This window comes from Vidua macroura, chromosome 6 (genome assembly GCF_024509145.1).
Source record: "Vidua macroura isolate BioBank_ID:100142 chromosome 6, ASM2450914v1, whole genome shotgun sequence".
In the NCBI taxonomy this organism is placed as follows: Eukaryota; Metazoa; Chordata; class Aves; order Passeriformes; family Viduidae; genus Vidua; species Vidua macroura.
In genome coordinates, this window is record NC_071576.1 from 47,234,685 (window position 1) to 47,260,239 (window position 25,555).

The window sequence follows — 25,555 nt, forward strand, 5'->3', positions numbered from 1 at the left end:
AGGGCAGAAACTATGAGACAAATATCCCAACAGAGGCTTCCTTGCCACCGTACAACTACATACATCTCATTCACCACAATGAGCTTATTCCCGTACAACTACATACATCTCATTCACCACAATGAGCTTATTCCTTTCCTAACCTTCACCCACACCTTGCCAAAAATCATCACATCACATCCTTTTATTGTGAATATTCAAAGTCATACTCTCGAAGTGCCCCTTTTGCTCAGATTTCTCTTCTTAGGGTGGATAACAACAGCACTGCTCTTCTTTACTCCCAAATCCAGCACCCTCCAGGCACTAACAGGAGGAAAATTTCAAAACACACATCCCAGGGGACATCACCAGGGAGGACAGCTTGACTAATTACAGTGATTAGACTAATGAGAGAAGATTATCTCATTGAAACAACAGGACATTTGTCACATCCTACCCACTGGGAAAGGCTCACTTCCTATCTCCAGGGTTGCTATTTAGCTGCCCTACAGAGCCTGTGCTTTGGCACTGCAGCCTGCAAGCGCTCCTGCAGCTGCTCCCCAGGCAGAGGGGACAGCAGAATCCCTGTGAGGCCTGGCTGCTGCAAGCCAGGCTGAGAAGGAGGTCACAGCCTCCAAGTGTGTCACCTGCAGAGAGGTGCTGAACCCAGCATCTCCCCCAAAGCTCCATGGAAGCCCCTGCAGGATACAGTACAATGCTACCAAAAGGAATTAAGCACATTTGCTTCTTCTGCCACACACAAATGTTTATTCTCCTCCACGCTGCTCAGCTTTTCCTATTTCTGCCTGAGCCCAGCTTTGCAAAAAACCCTTTCAATTTAAAGGCTTCCCAAAACATCCACTCTCTGTTCACTTTCTTTTCCTCTTTTCCACCATCTTGTTCCAATCCTAATTTCTTCCTTTAGTCTACCTGAATCTCTGTGAATCTCTGACTTATCCCAGCTGCTCAGCTTGTCATGGGCTATCTCATGCTCACCTTTGAAGTCACACAATGGCTAAACAAAACATCCATATCTGACATCTCCTGCTGCCCTCTGGCACTTCAAATTAATAGGAGAATTGCATGTTTAGTATCAGCAAGCTCCCAAAAGGCAGTAAGGCAATTGTTTTCAAATCAAACAGTTCACTCTGACAAGCTTCATCTCCCCATTCAGCCACCTTTATTCTTACTGATATGCTGTGTCCACATACAGGTCCTTCTGTGATTTTCCCTCTTTCCTTTATCAGAATCTCAGCTTTCTGATGGTTTATTGTTTTCCCTGATAAAAATGACATATCCAGTGTGCACCACTGGGTAGCTTCCCATCCCAATGCACGACATTGCTCACAGCTTCTATCTCCACAGGCCCATCCTTCGATGCAAGTCTGACACCTGCTTTCAGCATATCCCTGCACTGACTGAGTCTCATCCTATTTTTATAACAAATGCAAGTGCAACAGCCACAAAAGGGTTTTACAACTTTCCTTTGTAGTCTCACTTTAGCAGCGTGTTAACTTTGCATGTTTACACTGCTTATTTTCTTCCAACACAGCATAAGAGTAAAATTATACATTCCCAGAGGGGCTTTCTTTTGCTTATTACTTCCCTCTTTTAATGCATTTATTAGAGCTTCTGAATTAACAGTGGCAGATGCAGGCAAAGAAAGAAAATTTTAATTTTGCAAATAATAATGGATTACAATATATTAACATTACTGTAAAACCTACAAAGTGGAAGCACTCAAGGGATGTAGGAGCAATTAATGTACTTAGTTTATTTACCTAACTCTGGCACTGCTTAGGCATTCAGAAGCAACTCAAATTCTGTTTACACAGGCAGAGCCATAATGCTTCTTCACAAACAAATAGCCTGTTCAGGATTCAGGGGATATCAGCTGCTTCAGGCAAAGGAAAATATGAAAATGTAGACTGAAATAGCAACTTTAAATACATCTCTAAAACTTTAAAAATGGATTGCCTCCATTAAAAGCGAAGGCAGGGATAAGAGATTAGTAAGTTTATGGGATAAAATAGTTCTCAACTCTCAAGAGCTCCATATTTGTGGTCTTCTCAGAGATATTCTGTACCAGTTACAAATAATCACTCTTTATTACATGCTTTTATCATTCTAAAATAAGAATTTTCAGGACAAAATAAACTAAAGGGAGACATAGATGTCCACTTAGAAGTTAAAACAGAGATATATAACAGAGTCACTAATTTCAAAGAAATAAAAATACTTAGAACCAAAGTAACCATTAGGGTTGGAAAAATTATCAAGTGCCTCATTTAAATGCAATGTCAACATGTAACTCACAGAGCTGCCTCCTGCACATCTGCAAAACTGATTCAAAAGCCTAAATTCATGCACTTTGACTGAAATCGCAGCCTGTGCAATGGAAACAAAACTACCCAGCCCACTGAGTGTCCACCTCTGATTTAAGCACCGTTGGAAAGACAAGGCAACTTTGCAACTCCAAAAATTAAGCTATTCCAAACATGAGATTCACATGCATGTGGAATTCATCATGTCCAAATGAAGGCAACAAAGAAGCTGAGGATTTAGATTCCTTAGGTGCAATTGAAATGGGTTCAACTAAAGTCAGACAGAGGGCCTCGGCCATAGCTGAAGGGATGAAGATGCCATCCCATACGAGCAAAGTACACCCTGGTAACTGATTTCTAATTAAAATCCAAAACTTCAGTCAGTAAAAATAAATTAGCAACAAAAACCAAGCCTCTCCAGCAGTGGAAAATGGCAACACAACTCCAGCTTGTGACCAGAGAGATACATGTCTTGATGGACTTATTATGGAACGCAGTTGATCCAAGAAAATGGTGAATTCTGGCAAAATGGCCAAGTGAAAAATGCCACGGTACTGCAGAAACTTCCAGCAACTCCAGTCACCAGCAGCACCTTCTTCTAGTTGCTACTAGGCACAGTAATTCCAGCAGCATCAACACTGGAGGAAAACCAGGCAAAATCGCTCTTCAATGGCAACGTCACCCTGAGCGCTGGGCAGGAAGTCAGGAGGGGACACAGCCAGGACTGATGACTCCAAGTGACCAAAGGGATATCCCACAGCCCATGGTGTTGTGGTCAGCAATAAAAGCTCAGGGAAAGGAGGAAGAAGGAGGGTTGTTTGCTGTTACGGCATTTGCCTTCCCAAGTAAGAATTTTGCCTGCCTACAGGGAGGGACTAAACATCTGCCTGCTGATGGGAAGGAGCTCCTGGTTTCTCTGCTTGCACACAAAGCTTTGCTTCACTCACAATGGTGTTTTCTACTTTTTCTCTCCCAATTCAATCCCCTATCCCACTGGAGAGGGGCTGCAGGCAGTGAGCAATTGGCCAGTGGGTGTTCAGTTGCTGGCCAGGGTCAATCTAGCACACATTCCCACTGTGTAACATATATAATTGGACTTTGGTGAACAAATTAAGCTTAATTTAATGGATTCTCTCTTGTGATAAAGGATCATGGACACACACACCTATTTAAAATATTCCTATGAATCTGCTCAATTTTTCCATCTGCTTTCCTTACTGTGAATGCTGCACCTGTTTTACTTCCAACTATGAGCTGATGGGTTTTAATACTAAAAAAACTGGTTCATATTGATTGATTTTCACTGCTTGATGCTACTGTGAAACTATAAAATCACTTTTATTTCTGTTTTTAGTGCTTATATAGAGCTATCTGGAAATTACTTAATTTTTAAATCTCTTTTCTGTTATTCTACTTTCTATTCAGAGGCTGCACTGCATAGTTTGAGTTGAAATTACAAAAGAGAAAAGTCTCCAATTTTTCAGCTAATCAATAAAATGATAATAAATCCAAACATTTGTTTTAGGCAAAGAAATAAGGAAATATTATCTATTTCCCAGCTTGGCAGATCTTATCACTACCCCTCACTACCTCAAAGCAAGTTTTCCCACTGGTCTTAAATTTGCTCCTGCAATTCTAACAGGATACAACTTTGCCTTTTACAGAAGTGCCTTAAATGTACAATTTTCAGAAACAAGTACAGCAGTAATATATCTCTCCATTCTTTAAGAACAGTTTCAAACACTTTGCAGAGTTCAACTTTCAAAAGCACTACTTCCTTTCCCCTTAGCAAACTGGGTCTCATTAAAAAGATTCAGGCAAAGTGCCAAAATAGCTAAAAAAAATCTCATCTTTCAGGCCCTCAATGACATTTAAGTTTGTTATTTCCATAAAACATCTACCTGCATCTTTACATGCTAAAGTATCTTCATAAATCTGATTGTGACTTTGGAAATCCATCATTAACATTTATAATTCATATACCTCATTCAAAACTTTTATCCAGTGAGAACATTTTCATTATTTTTAAACTGTCTTTACAATGAATGACCCATGGCAGCCTGAGACTGAAATTTTATTTCCAACCAATATTTTACTCCTGTGAAAAGTACCCGCAAATTATCTCAGCCAAGTTTCTCATTAGAACTCAGCTCCTGTATTGTAACAGTGTTTAACAAACAAGCAGAACTGTACCTGTGCTTCAGTGTTTAATATTAAAAATAAAAAACTGAATAAATCAGATTTAATGGTAACACTGTGTACACTACCTTATAGAGAAATACTGAACAGCTGGACCAGACATCCTACTGCAGTTATAGAGCCACGTAAGACAACCAGGGAAAGTCACAAATTAAAGCAGCAATGTCAGTAGTCAGCTGGATGTAACTTGCCATCCATCAATGGGTTTAACCTTCAGGATGTCAGCAGATGAGAATCAGAAGTGACTCCAAAAAAATCACTATTACTTACTGGTGGTATTTTTGTCATTTGCCTGTTCTTACATAGGCAGCATGTCTTGGCTATGATGATATTCTGGTACATCCATTTACAGTTTCCCCTGTTCTTGACAGTGCTCTGCCATCTCTGAGTGCATGCTGAGGCAGAATGCAAGACCAGGATGATCTCATCCCTCTGTTGAGCATTCAGCTCTGCAATTCCAGTAATAAAACTGAAGTGTTAAGCCAATTCCATGATCTTCTATTAGCCTAATGCAATTTCTTGTAATGACCTGATTAATATAAGCCACCTCACTCCTTGTTGAAGAACAGGGAGACTTCTTCCCAGGGAAAACAAATTTGGGGTTTTTCATCATCTGTCAATGTACACGTGCCATGGTTCAACCCTAGCTGGCAACCATGTACCCCACAGCTGCCTGTCACTCCCACAACCCCACTACCCTGATGCAACTGGGAAGAGAAGCAGAAAAAAAATCAGAACTCTTGGGCTGAGAAAAGAACATTTCAATCACTGAAACAAAGCAAAACATTATAATCATACTAATGCAAATAATAATAGCAATAACAATAATTGCAATGGAAAGGAGAAAGAGGAATTAAAAGCCACAAGAAACACAAGTGATGCATAGCACTTCATCCCCCCACTGACCGATGCCCAGCCCATCCCTCAGCACTATTCAGTGGCTCCAGGCCAACTCCCCCCAGGTTATATCCTGAGCCTGACATTCTATGGCATGGAACATCCCTCTGGCCAGTTTGGATCAGCTGTCCTGGCCATGGTCCTTCCCAGTTTCTTGTGCACCTTCTTGCTGGCAGAGTGTGGGAAACTGAAAAGTTCTTTATTTAGAGTAAGCACTACATAGTGACAACTAAATTATCAGTGTTATCACCATTATTCTCATACTAAACACAAAACACAGCACTGTGCCAGGTACAATGAGGAAAAGTAACTACTGCAGCTAAAAGCAGGGCAATGGGCAAAAAAAGAAGAAAGGCATTCAGCAGTATTTCCCTCAGTCATAATGTAAGAAGGGGCTGAAGAGTGAAGACATGCTCTGCAGAAGTCATCCATGCAAGTCACTTAGGAGTGTCACAGTTATCCTTCCTCAGTAAAATATTCTTGCAGTTGCCCCTCTGTTGAAAGCTTTCAATCTTGTGATATTTTTTTTTCAAGAGTAAAACCAGAAGAACAAAATATTTGGGCAGAACATAAATATATTTTAGATGAAAATTAAAGACATCCCTTGCAATCAAAAAGAGAGAAGAGCTTTCCAGCAGATAGCTCGGGATAGCTGATGAAAAAAACAAGTCTCTGCTGAAAATTCCCCTTTTGTACATCTTCTTAAGGTTTTATCATTCTCCCATAGAACATGACCAAATCCTACTGACTTCTGAGGAGGAAGGCCAAAGGTTACAGCCGTTAGATGGCTGCACTTTGCTCCCTAGGAATTTGAAACTATCTCTATCTTGAGAAAGGCTGCATTCAAAATGAGTAATCAGAAGAGCCAAAGTCCTGGTATTTTCACATAACAATCAAATATAGAGAAAAGACAGCACAGTGTTATGTATTACATACACAGAGCCTGACATTTTCATTGCTACTGTCACCTACAGCTTAAGACTTTTTTTCTCTATAAATCAAGACAACTATTTTTTTTTACCCATTCAGAAGGAGGTCTAAAGGCTATATTTCACAAAACAATGTCACAGTCGTCACACACTAAACACATTCATTTAATAAAAAGAGACGATTTTGTGGTCTACAAGCAAAAATCCAATCCCCAATCACTCCTGGGTGAGTCTCCTGTCATCTAACTTCTGATGTCCAGCCCGTGCTTTTCCACACTATTCCCAGTGACCTTGTTAGCACTGAAGAACAAGCACCTCTCAGATTTACCTGTTCTTGATACTGCCTCTAAGAGCAGAGAGATAACATCTGAAGGATATAGAACAAATTATTTGAGTTGGAAAGGAGCTACAACAACCATCTCATCCAACTGCCTGACCAGTTCAGAGCTGACCAAGTCAAAGCATGCTGCTAAAGGCATTGTCCAAACGCCTCTTACACACTGGCAGTTGTGGGGCATTGACCTCCTTTCTAGAAGCCTGTTGCAGTGTTTGACCATCCTCCCAGTAAAGAAATGCTCCCCAATGTCCTGTCTAAGCGTTCTCTGGTGTAGCTTTGAACCATTCCCATGCATCCTATCACTGGATACTAGGGAGAAGGGATCAGCACCTCCCTCTCCACTTCCCCTTCTCAGGAAGCTGCAGAGAGCAACAGGGTTGCCCCTCAGCCTCTTTTTCTCCAAACTAGAAAAACACAAAGTCCTCAGCTGCTCCTCATAGGACATGCCTTCCAGCCCTTTTACCAGGTTTCATATCCTCTGGATCCATTCAAGGATCTTTCTTAAACTGTGGGGCCCAGAACTGCATGCTCTACTCAAGGTGAGGCAGCCCCAACACTGAACACACAGGGATGATCACCCTTTTTGATGGTCTGTTTTTGCTGTTTTTGATGCACCCCAGGATGGAATTTGACCTCTGGGCTGTCAGGGCACACTGCTGACTTCTGCTGAGCTGCTGCCAACCAGCACCCCCAGATCCCTACTGCTCTCCAGCCACTCCTCTCCCAATTTATACTTGTGCTCAGCATTCCTCGATCCCAGGTGCAGCATCCAGCTAAATTTCAGTTTGCCAAATATCATCCCAATAATGACAGCCCAATGCTCCAATCTATCTATATCCCTCTTGCAAGGCCTCCTGTCCCTCCAGAGAGCTAACAGCACCTCCCACTGTGGTACTGCCAGTGAATTTGCTAATGGTACATACAGTCAAATCCTGCATTCAGATCAGAATAAATAAACTGAACAAGCCTAGAACTGAACCCTGAGGAGTGCTGCTGGTGGACAGCTGCCAGCCAGATGAAGCCCCACTCACTACAACCCCTTTGAGCTCTGCCCTTCAGCCAGTTCTTCAGCCAGCACAACATGAACCCCCTCATCCCACAGCTGGTCAGCTTGTCCAGAAGGATCCTGGGAAGGTACCAGTATCAAATGTCTTACTAAAATCCAGAAAAGTTACACATCTCCTGCCTTTCCTTCATCCACTAGGCAGGTGACCTTACCATACAAAGAGATGAAATTAATTAAAAAGGACTTTCCCTTTGTGAAACCATGTTCACTGTACCTGATGACTGCATTATTCTTTGAGTGCCTTTCAATACCACCCAGTATAATTTTCTCCATAGACTAACTAACCCTAACTAAGCAACTAACTTTTTCTTCCAGAAAAAGTTTAGACTAACAGGTCTGTAGACCCCCAGGTTTTCCCTCCTGCCCTTTTTGTAGATTGAAATAGTAAAGCAAATTAAAGCCATAGATCATAATCTGATCTCAACATTGAATTTGCTAGGGTGTAATCCCTATCAGAAGGAAAATCTAAGTGGCAGCAAACAGGAGTGGAGTCTCGCTTTTTACCTAGATCTACTTCACAAGGGGTCTTTTACATCCATATTTTAAGCCCTATTTCACTTTCTCAGTGCCACCTGCACCCATGATGATACTGCATTTCAATTTCCAACTTGCAAGACAGGGTTTGAAAATCACCTTCCTCCATAGTGAGTGGGAGGTTTTTTCCTGCTGGAAGCAGAGGACTGTATCAAAATCAAAGTGTAATATAAATTTCCACTGAACAACACAGTTTTTCCCCTTGGATTTGTCAGCTTTGTTTTGACTTTGTAATTAAAAGCTAATCTTCTAAAATGTAATTTTTAAAGCATTATTGTAATTTAAAATCATGAAAGATAGAATTGTTAAGATTGGAAAAAAAAAAACTCCAAGATCATCAAGTGCAACCTTTGGCCTCATAACAGCCAGAGAGGGACTCTTCAGCAGGAACTGTGGTGACAGGACAAGGAGTAATAATAAAATAATTTCAAAATTGAAAGAGGGAAAATTTAGGTTAAGTATTAGAAGAAATTTTTTACCATGAGGGTGGTGAGACACTGGACCAGGTTGATTAGGGAGCTTATAGATGCCCCAACCCTGGAAGTGTTCAAAGCCAGGCTGAATAAGACCTTGAGCAATCTGATCTAGTGGAAGGTGTTCCTATCCATGACAGGGGGTTGGGACCAGATGATCTTTAAGGTCCATTCCAACTCCACAACATTCTATGCTTCTAGGTTGAATATTCTATGAGTCTGTGTCAACTAAACCACAGCACTAAGTGCTGCCTCCAGCTATTCCTTGAACACTTCCAGGAATAGTGACTCCATCACCTCTCCACGGAGCCCATGCCAATGCCTGGCCACCACCTCAGTGAGTAAATTCTTCCTAATGTCCCACCTGAACCTGCCCTGGCACAGCTTGAGGCCATTCCCTCTCATCTGGTCACTGGTTGCCTGAGAGAAGAGGCCAACCTTCACCTGAGTACAGCCCTTTCCAGGTTCCATTCCTTTCCTACACATGGGGATATCCCCCGGAAACACCTATGTCATTGTCCTTGGTGGAGCTATGCAGTGGCAAATCTGGGGGTTTGTTTGGCTTCTCATTTTGTTGTAGAAATCTGATCTTCAAAGAACGTCGCAGGCAGAATTAGCACACATCAAATTTTTGAGGCAGATTGTGACTGTTCACTCAGCTTCAGCTCATGGTTTCACTTAACGCAATAATGTTCACTCCCAAGCCTGGCACATGCTGGGAGCAGCATCACTGGGCTGAAGTGAGAGCAACAGGTCCAGAGGACACAGCAGGCAGGGAGAGAATAGAGCCATTCTGCAGCCTTTCTTACCTGCAGTGTGCTATCCCCTGCAGCTCTCGCCTCTCGTGGCCCTGCAAAGCACCTGCCTGGCACTTCCTTCAAAATCCTCTAACTGGCAGAAACAGCACAGACCCAGCTTCCAAGCTGGGAAGTATAAAGACGTCAGCTTAACCAAACTGATATAGATCTAACACAGCAGCAGGACAGCTGAGGCTTTAAAAACAAAACAAAAAAAAATTCCCATCTGCTATCATGTTTACAAACTTTGACACCATTTCTGCCTGTTTTAGCTCAACAACTTAATCAACCTTTCTGAACTTGTGGTTTTTAATTCTAATCTTCAAAGCACTACATGAAGACTAAAAGAACAGCTTATCTCAACACATTATATGTTTCTCAACACTCATCACTTTTGATTTTCTCAAACTAAACTGGAAACCCCCTCAAACAGGATCAGCATTTGAAGTGAAACATGCTATAAAATATGGAAAGAAGTTTTCCCATGGAAAGAGGAATGCAACCAATTAAAATTCATTACTCCACACATCTTCAAGATATTTGTTTCAACATCTAGATTGCATGGAAGTCCTCCCTGTAGCAAAGTCACCTTTATGGATGCCATTATTTTACTTTAGGAGATAAAAGTAACCTTGCCATACAAAGGCTACTTGTCTGCATCATTCAAATATGTGTATATGATTTTTGGGCTCCGCTGACACCTCAAGCCTCAGAGAGTCTGGTGTTCATTTTGTTCAAAGTCAATGTCACTTGTCTGACAGTTCGTAAATTTTGTGTCTCATTTCTTGGGCAGGATTCCTCCCTTGTTATCTTTCAGTACCCAGAAAAAGATTGCTTTCGAAATTGAACTTTCCAAGTCAACCGCTTTCTTCCTGAGCAATCTCTAGAATGTGTGCCTTCGAGTTGAGGTGTTCTTTCCTTCATGCAGGGCACCTTGAGAGTCAATGCAATGAAATAAAACCCTGGCAGCCCACTGGCAGTGATGATGGTAACTCATAATGCAATGGAATTGCATAAGCATTCAGTATGCACACATACATCCATGCATTTAAACACACACCTCTGGCCATATGCCTACAAACACCTGGGGCTGTCATTGCCACTTGCACACCTGGTATTACCAAATCTCAAATGAAATCAGAAAACTAGATGAAGCATAGCAAAGGCAGTAAGTTAACGGCATGGCATTTCTGTTGCCAAGTTAAAGATTTAAGATTTACACTGTAGGTTCTGCACCATCCAGAATACTGAGCAGTACTGAACAGGGCAAGTGCAAGAGCTGGCACTTGCTGGTGCTTTGTAGGCATTCAAGCGTACAAGCATATTCATAAAGTACCTGGTTTTGTGCTCTGTTAGGGAAGTACAAGTTTAAACAACAGTTTAAGGTTAAGATATTGCATACAAAGCTTCACTGAAACCCAGATCTGAAGCCAAAGGAATTTCAAATTGTCTACAGACTGAACAACACTACCTTAAGTGAGCAGTTAGCTTGTGGAGGGTACTCAAGAGACTGACAAAACCTGTAGGATGCCATTCATTTACTCCTTCAGGGAACCTGACTATACCCAAATGGCTCACCACGCCAACAACTGTAGGTGGACAGGGATGAACAGGAGATTCATCCTGGGAGGGAACCAAACCCCACTCCAAGCAACAGGTAGGAATAAATACTATAACAGAATACAGCAGCTCTGCAACTTTGTCAAAGATAGAGAACTAATCAGCCAGAATATACTATCTGGAATTGCATTTTCTTTCATTCTCAAGGTTTTCTCAAGAGGAAGTTAATACTGGACAGGAGACAAGGATTTGCAAGGAAATGTAATGCAACAAGTAATTAAAAATTAGCAAACATAGTTTTCTTGTTAGCAAATTAGATACAAAAGCCGAATACTTGCTCCTCACAGTCCTAGCTTGTGAGATATTTCATACTGGGGAGGGTCTCAACTGGCTCAGCCATGTCCAAATTCAGGCTTCACCAAGCCTCCTGGAGACATTTATTGCAGAGCATCTTTGTACTTGCTGAATTCTTCACAGCACTAGGAGATGCTGGAGATCTTCTCACTTGGAAGGAAATTCTTCTAAATTGGAAAGAAGACACAACACCTTCTCATCATGCTGTCATATCGGATTTTGAATTCTTTTTGACACTAGATTGTGTCAAAAAAAGAAATAAAAATAAAAACGCAAACTGTCAGCTTCTGCAAAGCTTGGGAACTTTGTTTGAACTCAATTAATCTGGTTTAGAAACTATTCTCTTAACACCATCTGACATGCAGCAAAGAACAGAGGTTCTCAAAAGGAAAGCGGCTGTTGCCAAAGTTGGCCTTTGCTCCTCTTTCTTAGAGGCAAAAAACAGAATGGGGAAAAAAAGAAAAAGAAATAATACATCCAGAAACTATTAGGAGTATGAGGGACCACTGTACTCAAGGATTGTAAGAAATGAACATTGTGTTTCCACAGTCTGCTTTTCTACAGGAATAGAGATATGTGTATAGACACATAATAAATACAAATATATTATGAAGAAAGTAAGCTGTCTTATCCAAAGTTCTGCTCAATGTTTGCTCGACTACAAGTAAGGCTGTAAAGTATCTTGACATTTTTCCAGATGTGATATCAAATTGGTTAAAAATTGGTTTTGTCACAATTAGCTCTGTCACAGATTTCCCACAGAACAAGGAGGCAGAGAGAATGTTTGGATTTCTCTCTGTTCAGAATGATTGATCTTCACAAGCATGTTTTTCTGTATCCTTGTACTACTAAATGTATTTCTGCTAACATACATCTAATGATGTGCCCCAAAGATTTTAAAGGAGGTGGTTCAGCAGGAGGTGGCAGCTCCATGGCCTTGGCTGATTTCTTTGCCCACATGCACTAGGTAAGAGGAGAAAAACTATACCCTCCTATACGTGCTTTATCCTCTCTTACCCAGACACCATAAGAGAGATCTCCCATGCCTGGAGAGACTTATCAGCAGGGATATCTGAAATTAAAGACTCCACAATAAAGAATCTGGCCACCCTCTTCTGTCATTTCCAAGAAGATCTACTGCCCTCCTCGGGCTCTGCTGTCATGCCACCTCATGTTGACCCTGGCAATAAAGAGATTTCCCATTGTGATCAGACAATAAACATTATTAATTATGTGTTTACCAAGGCAAGGGGCAAAGAAGCACTGATCAACCAGTGCATGTTAATGTCTGTGAGGATGTTGCAATTTAAGTCCAAGGGCTTGCCAGATGTACATCAAGGGGCATGGCTAACATCTGTCAGGAGAATCTCCATTTTTCTATCCCTTCACATTTGTAACAGAACTAGACAATAGCAAAATTACTCATACTTAACAAGACTTTATTACTCAGAGCACTTTAGAGAACACTCTTTATGCCTATGGAAAGCTTCCTAACATGCTTGCAGCTTATTTTCTATATTTAGGCTTGAATACTGCAACTTCTGCAGGAATACTACCAAAAAAAAAGAGGTCAGTAACTGTTAAACAGAATTTCATTTGCTGTCATTTATCGTATCAGGCTGCTTTTCAAAAGCCAGTATGAAATCAAGCTTGTTGAAATTCATCCATATGACAAATGCCTATTTCCCGTCTCTGCTTCAATTTGATAGTGACATGTCTGCCCTTATTAGAGTTAGTACCTGCTGAAGTAAAAAGAAAGAAATTCAAAATGGCAAAGAATGTCTAAATCTGTGCCACAGAGATGTCCAGAAATACTAACTAAAGAGCTGCCTAAACTCCAAAACCCAGGACAACCCAAGTATCTTCCACTTGCACATTATGAAAGTTTTAAAAAATGCTGTGATGCTCTCTTCAGTCCTTCAGAAAGTTTCTATTAAACTACATAGCAATAGATACAATTATTTGGCAAAATTAACAAAAAAAACACCCCTGTTCTCAACACACTAGAAGCATTATTCAGTTGATATGAAGGAATTGTATAGATTTAACCTCAAACAAAATTTCAAACACCTCTGTAACAACAGAAAGATATGATGAGACTGAGGCTGTAAACAGACCTTTCATCTTCCAAAACCACTACAAACAGCATCAACACACTTTCAGAAAAGTTAAGCTTAAATTATTAAATTAATAGGAGCATAATATGCACCTGGACTATGAAAAGTACTTCCAGAACACCAAATTTCTTTGATAATTCCACTGGCATAACTAGTTCATAAATTCATGATATGGAGTAGATGACTCACTCTTAGCCTACCTTTAGTGTCCTCATACTGTTAACTCTTAGGGCCATGATCAGATGAGAGCAGCTTTCATAATTATGATAGAGAGCATGAAGAGCAGGGGGTGGTGTTTAAATTAAACTTCAGCTACAATTTACCAGTCATATCAGGAGCTGGTATAAAATTGCAGCACTCTATTAAGGCTGTAGTTCCACATAATTATGTTTACTCACTGTACACTGATTTAAGAGAGCTAACTCTCCCTCCCAGCTCCAGTCTCCTCACAGCAGAGTCCACTTCCACCTTACTTAAGCTGACTTAGTTACTCTCAACACCACGCTCTGAACTAGAGCTGTGAAATCATACTGATAAAATAACGTAAACACAAATAAATGAAACTTTAATGAAGCTACTGTAACTTCCCCAGTTTTGAATCTAACCCTCTGCTGTTCATTAACTGTAACTATTTCTTGATTTTGGGAATGTATTTGTGTTTCTGTCATTTGTGTCTAAACACTGACTGCAGGGAGGCAGTGACATTGAAACAGACCATCACACTCATCAGCTGCTCACTGGGTGCAAAGTGTCAGGGTTATTTTGGTCAGTGCTATAGTCTAATATACGTATCACACTTCCCCCTTAGCATGAATGAAAGGTGAGGATGAACTCACATGTTTGCAGATAGTTTTAAACATATTAGAAATAGCAGAGTTATCACACTAAATTTCTGTGAACTTCATCCAAACAATAATGAAACTATAAGGTCCACAGAGGTGAGCAGCATTTATATTTTTTTCAGTTTTAAATATTGCTACTCTGCCCTCAGCCTTGGCTACAGCAGAGTTGAGGCCTGCACTCTTTCTTTGGGAACCTTGGCGAGAGCTGCTTTGGGGCTTTTTTGGGGGCTGAGACTCTACCATTTGGCCTCCAGCTGAGCTGCAGCATCAATCCTGGAGTGACAGCAGAGCTCACGCATTCAGCTCATGCCTTTAGACGAGCACAAATAATTCACAGGCCAGTGGGTAACTATGACAAATGGCAACCTCTGAGTGATGAAGGCCAAGTTCTCTACTGAAGTGAACAGGGACAGCATGGCAGGAAAGCCAGGGAAGCAGGGAGCCCAGCCTATCCAAAGTCACAGAGCAATTCCTGTATATTAACAACTACTCATTTTCATTTCATCAGAACCTTACAGCCTCTCCCTGTTTCCACTCCCTTTACTTCTAATTTTCTCTCCTTCAGTACTCTTACCTTGCCTTTTTCCAGTCTCTTCCATTCGACACATCTCATCCCCTCATGTATCACTTCACGGCATGCACTGACCTCCTCCTCTCATCTTCTGAGCCTTGTCTGACTGAGAGATATTTCCACATTTAAACTCTACAGTTATGAAAGAGATAGTGGCAAAGGGTGGGAGTTTGTGGAGTCAGCACACAGATACACAGTGCAGAGTTTCAATCTGTGCTAACACATTTTTAGATGGAGCATCGAGAAGATTGTTTGCTTCTGCTAGTTTAAATGAAATGAAGGGCCACAACTCTGAACCTGACTCATTACTGGGCAGAGTCTGAGCTACTTTAGGCAAGCAGTGAGGTACAGAAGCAATATCAGCTGTAATTGCTGTAGGTCCTGATATGCTTAGAAATTAATCAAAGAAGTTACTGCAGAATACTTTCAAGTGATTTCAAGAGTTCAATTTCTACATAGACACTCTTACCCCAGAACAAATGTCCTCATAGGGGATTATACCTATATAATTAATTTAAAGTAGCTTATTTGAGAAAAAGTCCAGGAGCAGACAGATCTTAGGATCTGGCTGATCACACAGTGAAAACTTTCCAATCCAATTCACTTTCCCTACAGCTTTGTTAATTTTGTTTCAACTTCATTTCAAGTCTTTACTGGCTACTTAGGTCACTTCCACTACAACCTGTGATCTTACAGAAGAAACCAGAAAAGGTAAAGTATCCACTGCATGGAGGAGAAACAGGGATAGGCAGGGCTATAGAGTACAGCATTTCCACCTCCAGCAATCAGACAAAGCACTCTGTGGTTGAAACCAGAGGGAGATCTCATGACACCAGGCATGGAGCTAATGTATGAAGCTGTAACAGAGTGGACTCAACACCAAGCAAGCAGAAGAGAGGGTGTGCTCCATGATCATATTAATCTCTTTTTTCCAAGTTGACCTGGGCTTAACTAAAGTAGACAGGTTTGAAGTTTGTTTCAAATCTCTTTAAATAGATGAAAGTCTTTGAATTGAAAAGACAGTGGATCGGGGCTTTCATGTGGCTCCTATCCCTCGCTGTGAGACTACACCCAACAGCCAAGAAATAAAAAGAAAGGTTCTGCCTCCTTACTATCTTGCACTCTCTTCTCTGTGCCTGGTGAAGTCCTGCTCAAACTGAGGGGGAGAAGAGCTTACCTGCTATTGTAACAGACGGAAAACATCACATCTCATGCTTATAAAACCCTATTAATTTGAACACCACTGAGAAGTTCAAACTGCCAATAACTGTAATTTTCTTTTAAAGAAGATGGGCTTCATAGTGAAGAAAAGAAGAATTAGTTGCACTGCCAACCACCTTGCAAGACTTGTTTTTCCACCTGATTTATTTCCATCATAGAGTGTGCCTTGTGCAAACCTCTCTGTTCAGAGCACAGAGCTTTTTTACCTTCCCTTTTCCTGAACTCCAGGAAAGACTCCCCACCATGGTAATCTGCCCAGGTTACATTGGCAGAGCTCCAGAGGGCAAACAAATGCTGATCTAAACCATTCTCTCACAGACCGCTTGCTACACATCCATTCATGAGGAGTTCAGCAGAAAAAAAAAATATCAGTGATAACACTGACAACGTGGCACAATTCACCACAGAAGACACACAAAAAGCAGAGGTAAGAGATTTTTTTCTGAAACAGATGTTCTGTGTACTGCAATCCCACTTAACTGCCTTTGGTAACACTTGTAATGCTTGAAAAACCATCATGTCAGAAATCCTAGCAGCTTCCAAATGTATTATACCCACTAGCATCACCTTTATGACATGTTTTCTTGGGGGGTCTCCAAGGAGTTTAGCTTGTAGCTATACCACTATTTGTATTAGTGGCTACAAACCCAGCTCAGACCCAATTGCTCCTTTTAGTACTCTCCACATTGTATCTTTGCAGCCAAATATTTTCAAAAGAGCCCTTTACTCAAATTTTCAGAAGGGCTCTGGTGCACCACTTAGGAAGCTGAAGAGGGGAAGAGCTGTTAGAAATGTGCTTGGAGCTCTGCTGCTCATGAGATGACACCAAAGGTCAGACTTTTTTCAGTACCAAAGAGTGATACAGCATCCTAAGCACCTGAAAAACAGAGCCACGCATTTAAGAAACCAGGAACTGAGTTGGTAACTTTTGCCTCATTCTTCTGTAGCCACTAAATATACCCTAAATCAGAAAGCAAATATTCAGTACCATCTCTGATCACATGAAGTTGTTCCTGTTTTTAGTCTCTTTACCCACTCTGAGCCAATCCTCTCAGCATTGCTTTCAGAAGCCTGATTTTATCTTTTTATCACTGCTGCTACAAGACAGCTGATTGCAAAGAACATGTCTGTAATGAAATCAGATGACCCAGAAAGAAGTGCTAACACCAGTCTAGATTAAAAAAACAAGTACAAGTAGACGTTCTCTCTGACTGCAGGCAGTCCATGCTAAAATGCTGGAGCAATACAGGAACTGTAAAACAAAGTCCCCTGAATCTGCCCATATGCCAGGTTGCTAAGCTTTCCTAAATTTTCCACAGGTTTAAGCATGTGGGTGACCTACTTAAAACAATGTAATTAAAATAAGCAAGAATGTAATTATCTTTGCTATAAGAAGGCCTAAAGTTTTTCTATTCTTTTACCCTCAAAAAGCAAAAGCTTTCTTAGACGTATTGTTAAGACAAAGCAATTTACTTTTGCAGGTTCTAGCTTTAGACTCTTTTTAAAAATGTGGGTATTCGTCCACTGACACAAAAGTTGCTTAATAATACATGCCTGCTCTACTTATTTGTTTCATTCGCCTTACAGTTTTCTCTAATACAAGGAAAGGTCCTTCATAAAAGAACAGATTTTTTATGTGCCAAGCCCAGGACTTGCCAGACTCCAAAAACAAGTGTAGCAGCACATGTCTTCATGCAGGCTTCTATTAACCAGATGCTTTTTATCTTCTCTGACTCAAAAGGGTGATGCAAAGTAAAATAGTGCTCTCACACACAGAAGACTTAAAATCCATCTCAACTGGTTTTCCCTGCTTATCAGACTCCAAGCTTTTTCCTAGCCTCTCAATAAATACCTCCTATTCACAGTGTCTCCCAAAGATCATAATAAAATTAAATATTTATCTTGCATTCCCGAACGGAGTGTGCACACATGAAGATGGAATCAGGAAATCATGAAGCAGAGAGAACTGGACACCAGAAGGGCCATACAAAATCACCCAAAGCCATTAAATTTAAGAGATTTCAGCTGCTGTCAAGCATATCTGGACTAGCTGAGGAAGAAGTTCAGTTTAAAAGAAGACTATATGAAACAGCTCTAATTCCTCCAGGTAAAAGGGATTTTTGTTAACATACTATAGTACCATTATAGTTCACACTGCCAACAGTACACATCCAGCAGCAATGCCAGTGAATATTTTAAATTACATCTGTCCTACTGTTCACAGCTAGGTCTGCTCTGGGAGCAGAAACCCAACACTCCAGCTGCTCCCTTCCTGCAGGACTTGTTCACACTGACTGCAGACACTGGGATCTTGGCAGTGCCAGAGCAAGACAAAGCTCAACCTCCATCTCCCATTTGAGAGGTAAGGTGTGCAGGGCTTAAAACTGCTTTGTAGCATGGAAAAATAAGCAGCTTAGCACAGAGGGTCTGGGATACTGTTTGTAGTCAAATCCAAAACTCTTGAGCACAAGGCCAGAATCCTCCTTTGCTGCAGAGCTGACACTCCAGTGTCAGACTTCACATTTCATAGTAAAAAAGTAATGAAAGGAGCTCCCATATTTCCTAGTTAACATTTCAGCCTTTTAAAGGGTAATAAACCAGTATCTCCCTACAACAACAGATGAGCCAGAAAAATAAAATGTCAAACTACTTTAGAAATAAGCTAGTCAAGATAATAGAATGAATCTCTTGAGTAGCCATTAATAGCATTTGGCAAAGATGATTTCAGAGGACATATGATACCTAATACAAAAGGATGTACTATTTTTGTATCTCCCCTTTAAAATTAATTTAGTGCTTTAGTAAGAAAGATACCTGCTTAATATCTAAAACCTTCCCCACATTCTTAGGAGGAATGATACCACTAACAGTTCTATGAAAAAACCAAAGCAGAGGCTGGATGGTCAGACAGAGGGAGCCCTGTGCTGAGACTCAAGGCCAGGGATCCTTATCCCAGTTCTCCTACCAGCCAAGTGACTATGGGAACAAACTGCTTTCCCTGTCACATATCTGCAGCGTGAGATTATCACATACTTCACGAAACACTGAGATGTATCTGTACAGAGCGTGCTGCAAGAGCTGTGTTTTTATTACTACCAAATTCTCTAGCTGCACAACTAACATAAAGGGAATAAAAACTTCATATCAACCAAATAAGCAGCTACGTTGTGAGTAAAACAGCAATATGGGATACAGACATATTTATTTGCTTGCATTGCTTCCTGTGAAACAAAGACAACAGTCAGAGCCCATATTAACAATTACTCGGCATCACAAAACAAAGAATATATCAGCTAGACCTAACTTTTCCTATTGTGCTTTCTGAATGACTTGCCATTATCATCATAATACAGCATGAAAAATACTGCACTCTTCAGCTTCTATTTTTTGATTAACCAGGTGCTCTGGGAATTTCTGTCTATCCCCATTTGTAATTACTAGTTTTTATTGACATTTTCAATGTGGCTTGCTGGCAATGAAATGTATTTGGAAAGAAAAAAACTTTTTTTCTTCCATAGAAATGACTTATTTTTTAAAAATAAGCCAGACCTGTAAGGTTAAAAACCTAATTCTGATCCTTCCTTCTGCCTAGTTCTGATTAAGTTTTCCTCATTTTCCAGTGGCTCTGAAGAGAATTGGAGAAATTCACCATTTCTCATAAGGCAAGTGGGAACTTTGGAGAAGTTTGAAGTATGATAATGAAAGCCCTTGCAGCAAGTCTTTCATAATATCAGTTATCCTCCAGGTACCCAGCCCTCTGAGCTGGAAGGCAGGGATGGGGAGCAGAATTCAGAATTCCCTCATAATTCAGGAGAACAGCTCAGTGACCTGCTACACATCTAGACATACACAAGGCTATAGGCCCTGATAGGATTCACCCAAGGGCACTTGAAGAGTTTGCCAAGCCACTTCCAACCATTTGTCAGCTGTTCTGGTGAACCAGGGGCCTCCCAGCTGACTGAAGTCAGCAACAGTAATGTCCATCTACAGAAGGGTGGGAAGGAGGATTTGGGGAAGGACAGACCTCTCAGCCTGACCTTGGTGCCAGGGAAGGTCATGGAGCAGATTGTCCTGAGTGCCAGCATGTGGCACATAATGGACAACCAGGGGATCAGGCCCAGCCAGGATGGGTTTCTGAAAAGCAGCTGGTAGGCTGCTTGACCAACCTGATCTCCTTCTATGACAAGGTGATCTGTTTAGTGGATGATGGAAAGGCTGTGGATGTGTCTACATGGACTTTAGTAAAGCCTTTGACACTGTTTCCCACAGCACTGTCCTGGAGAAGCTGGCTGCTCATGGCTTTGGGTGGGTGCATCGCTCACTGGGTAAAATCCTGACTGGATGGCTGGGCCCGGAGGTGGTGGTGAGTGGTAGGCAACAAGTGACAGGATGAGAGGAAATGGCCTAAAGCTGCACCAGGACAGGTTTAGATTAGATATTAGGAAAAACTTCTTCACTCAAAGGGTGGTCAAGCATTGGAATAGGCTGCCTAGGAAAATGCTGCAATCATCATCCCTGGAAGTCTCAAAAAATGTGTAGATGAGGCACCCCAAATGACATGGTTTAGTGGTGAACACGGTGGTGCCAGGTTACTGGTTGGACTAGATGATCATGAAGGTCGTTTCCAACCTTAACAATTCTATGAGTCTAAGTAATGGGGGATGCAATAAGCAAAGGAAGGCTGAGGAAGGCATTTTTGAGGGCTGTCTTGCACAATGCAGTTCTCCCCTTGCTTGAAGTGCAGACAGATAAGCAGTGAGAATCTCTGGATTTGCAAATCTTTTCCCTGGTCCCAGATTCCTGGTCCTCTGCGTTCACTATTTGGGCTAAAAATCAGAGTTTCACCTTCAGGACTTCCACTGCCATTCATAGCTGGAAAAGGGCTTTTCAGAAAGAGATTTTTTCACTTCTTATTGATTACTGCTGTCAAAGGAGCCTGTAGGTTTTCTCCATCCTGTCAGCCCTAAGGTGTTTAGTATGGCAAACCAGCCTCCTTGTCAGCAGTGAGGCAAGAAGCAGGAAGAGCTAAAGAAAAACAAACGCTGGCAGGGAAAGCAAAGCATTATTCCTCTCCACAACAACTCCACTCCTAACATCAGGCATGCAGGCAGAAAGCAGTTTCATGGCACAAAGATCCTTTTAAATCCCTCAGAATCTACAACCTGACAGCTTCTGGTCTAGACTCCTTGTCTGTGTGCAAGTACTACACTGACACAGGCAGCCTTTCCCCCCTCTTTGTGTCAGAAAAGGAGCACCACCACAGTGTGCCACTTCTCCACAAGGTCATCTCCTTGTCTGTACAGCAGAAGTGACTATTCTGGTTAAATCTCACCTCCCTGTGACAGCACACTTGAGATAACAATTCACACTACCTGATTTCCATGGTGAAATGCTACCTGGGAGACTCACATTTCTATTGTATGAAGTACAAACATTTACTATATGCATAATCAAACACATTCACTGTCAGCCCAAACAGATGCCCCCAGCACTTATTCATCACATTTACCCAAAAGGCCCTACACCAGAAAAAAAGCACTCCTTAGTGTGTAAAGACCACCTTGAAGACTCAGTATAAGAAATTTCTGCAGAGGAACAGATTTGGCTTAATGTTTTTTTCCTGCACACTTTATACAGCAGTACTGTGCACAATGCTGTAAGGATGAGCAAGTAAACATGGTCTTAAGAGTTGTATCCTCCAAATCATACAGTCATCCTGTGCGAATATTTACAGTAACAAAGAAAACAAAGAAGCCTCCCACTCTTCTTCAAACCTTGCCTGGAAGCTCTGCAGAGTTAAACATATAACAATACAAAATCAACAAAATCACTAATCATGAATAAAATTGGGTCAGTCCAACTGCTGAACTTTATGCTTGCTGCATCTCCTTGGCTTAAACCTGTAATTCAGTTTGAGAGCTGAAACAAAGTTGTTCAAGTTTTGACACAGTAATTCAATAAATAAATAAACAAATAAATAAATAAATAAACAAATAAATAAATAGATAACACCTAGTCCAATTAAACACTATATTAGTGGGCAAATTATGGGCACACTACCAACAACTACACTACCTGCTCCATTTAATTGCAAAACCTATATGGACAGAACAGCCCTTTTGAGGGGCTCGTGTAACAACAGGTACTTTAGTTTTCACAGACAAAATGAAGGGAGAAAAAGTAACAAGAAGAGTTATTTTCTAGCATAAATCACTGAGATTTTATTCATTCAATTCGATTGACACAGGGTAAGGTTAACAATATAGAACAGATCTTAATTCCACTAGTAACTTAACATGGAAGTTATAGATTCAAAGATACATATCAGAAACAAAGAAAATACATTTTAAAAAGTGGGGGGAAACAAAGAAACAAAGAAACCCCAAACACCATAAAACCAAAGCAATCCAAGCGCTGGAGACCTAAGAGCAGGAGGAGAAGAATTACTGAAAATCAAGCAATGTAACAACTCCTGAGAGACACCACCCTTTTTAGGGTGTGAGATTAACCAAGTCAAAAGTTGATATCAATTAACATCAGGGGACTTCAATTCCACTTCACACTATGGACCTTGAAAATCCTCAATTTACCTGTGCTGCAGAAGTCCACAAACCTACATGGACTGAAATAATCACCTGCAACTCCCAGTGAAAAGGGACACCATGTAATGGTGATTGTTTCTCTGTCTTCAGTAGCTTGCAAACAGTGAGTACTTGCTATTTGCTATCACCTGTATTTTCTTTTAAACTGCAAGCCAGAAAATATCTTTCTTTCTAGATTTCTGACAAAATCTGACTTTCCTCAGGTTGGGACTGGTCACTCTGTCACCGGTCACTCTTTAAAGGAAACCAAAATAGGAAGTATTTTAAATAAAAAAAAGGGGAAAGACAGAGTCTCTACTGAAAAGCTTCACCACTTCAGATATATCCACTTGGAAGTTATTACAGTGTTTTATTTCCAGCTTTAGTCTTCCAGAAGATTCAGAAATATTTTTCCCAACAGGGCTTTAGAAGGGACTGAACATAAACACCAATGCATCATCATCTTCCTTTCTGCCTACTTCAGGAGCTGCACTCTGTGAGATTATCCCAAATTTATCTCAGTCTCTCAGCCATTTGTTGCTGGGTGATCAACTATATAGGTACAGCAACTCTGTCAGGTGCTGCAGCATCTCTTTTTTTAATATGTTTATCTGTCCTTTCCTTCCCATAGTGTGTTCTTCTACACCTTCGCTGTTCTTATAACATGATTTCAAGGACTGGACCTGGGTTTTTTTCCTATTCAAAATACATATGCTGTGCATAAAAAATTCAGATTTGGGGGAAAGAATGAAGACTGGCAGATTCCATGCATGACTTTGTGTTTTATTTATTATTTCAAATTTTTTTTTCTTAAACAGTGAATTCTCATACTATATCAGCATTTGTCATAAATCAAACAAACTAAAAAAAAAAAGTGATCTAAGTATGAAAGAATACAGCTGTGCTCAGTATTCAGGTAAACAACAGCCACATCATATGAAGTTAGCTTGCCAGTAAGAAAAAACAGAGGATCCTGGCCTAATAATTCAATTCCCACTTCAGTCCCCTCACACAAAGAGCTCAGCACAAGGTCTTTCCAGGCCACCACACCCCAGAGAAAAGAAGGAAACACAACCCACATCAGCAGTAAGCAACATCTCCTGGTACCAGTCTGATCCATTATATTAACTGTACTACTTTCTGCAGATTGTCATTTCTACTCTCTACAAAGCTATTCACCGAGGCCTGCAGCTGAAATGTAATTATCTACTCAGAACATTATTTCAAATCAATAAACTGATCACAACTGCTCACGCACCTGATGGAGGAGCTGGAGCTTAGAGCACTTGATGTGATCCCAGTTGACAAGGTGGCCTCTGCAACCAGCACACTGGGGACCTGCAAAACAAGAGCCTGTGTGTCAGAAGTTGCATGTCTTTTACAAAATACAAGGGAAAAAACTCTTTCTAACCGTGCCTTTGAGAAGGACAAAAGAGACTCCTGCTCATTAACTATGCTAAACCCACTGTATTGACACCTAATAGAGAAATACCTGGCAAGGTGGGACTGTAAAGGATGGTGCATGATACCACAGCTTGGCTCCTGAAGTCATCAGAATGACAACACCCACCAATGGCAGCAGGAGCAGAGCAAGAGGGAGACATCACATTCGAAAGCTGGTGGGATCATGTTCTTCATTCTCGATGGGATTTAAGCTCCTTTGTCCCATAGGCACTTCTGAACATCACACATAGCATGTTTCCACTTAGGCCTATGTTCAAGCACTTCATTAGAACAGGGCAGCATTATATACTTCCGATTTTTTTTTTGTATAACCACAGAAAATAATTTTTCATTTATAGCTTTAAAAGAAAGCACAGCTCTCCCCAAAACCTCATACATACAGAAATTGAAAAGATTTTATTAAATTTATTAAATTTTAAAAATTAAAAAATAAAATAACCCCATCAGTAGAACAGCAAAAGGCATCATTAGTGGGACTATACTGTACAGAAGAATGAAGTAACTGCATATTGCACTGGGCAAGACAAGGCAGATGTAAAATTAAACCTCCATCTCAGATCAGGTCATTGCCCACATGATGCCCTGTATTAAAACTTAACTTCACAGAATCTCAGGCTGGTTGGGGTTGGAAGGGAGCCCTGGAGGACATCTGATCCAACTGTCTGGTTCAGGCAGAGACACTCAGAGCCGGTTGCCCAGAATGGTGTCAGACAGCTTCTAAATATCTCCAACCACAAGGCTGCACCACCTCTCCAGGCAGCCTGTGCCAGCACTCAGTCACCCTCACAGCAGGAGTATTTTCCTGATGTTCAGACAGAACTTCCTCTGTTTCAGTCTGTGCTTCTGTTCCTGTCACTGGGCACCACTGAAAAGAATCTCACTCCATTCTTTGTATCCTCCCTTCAGCTATTTATATAGAATGATAAGATTCCCCCTGAGTCTTCACCTCTAAAAGCTGAATAGACCCAGCTCTCTCATCTCAGCCCTTCTCCATAACTCATCTCTGTGGCACTTCACTTCCATCATGATAAGACTCACATACAAATGCGCACTGCTTCCCCACTGCACATGAAATGTCATCAAAGCCCACAGGACACTTGGCAAATGCAGATGTTAGATCCCCTTCTAATGCAAAGTTCCTGGGAATCAACACCCCAGTAACTTGCTACCAGCAGGTTTTAGTAAAAAGGAGACATGGTCATACTTCCCTTGTTCCAGGAGCCCAGAGAACTTGAGAAGAAATGATGAACCAAGTGCTATGGCTCTATTCATGCGTCTCATCCCCCACCACCCCAATCATGGACTGGCTG

At 41.1% G+C, this 25,555-nt stretch overlaps 1 protein-coding gene across 29 annotated transcripts in view; it reads right to left on the reverse strand.

Moving 5' to 3' along the window:
• The window catches only part of TSPAN4 (tetraspanin 4), a 413,364-nt gene that overhangs the window by 241,968 nt on the left and 145,841 nt on the right, over window positions 1-25,555 (reverse strand). For all 29 annotated transcript variants that reach the window (XR_008437696.1, XM_053981277.1, XM_053981253.1 and 26 more), the window contains one exon: window positions 24,040-24,119. Coding sequence is in view for 19 of the 29 variants with exons in the window: in XM_053981253.1 (XP_053837228.1) it covers window positions 24,040-24,119 (80 nt within the window). In the remaining 10 variants the exon portion in view is untranslated. The remainder of the gene's footprint in view (window positions 1-24,039; window positions 24,120-25,555) is intronic.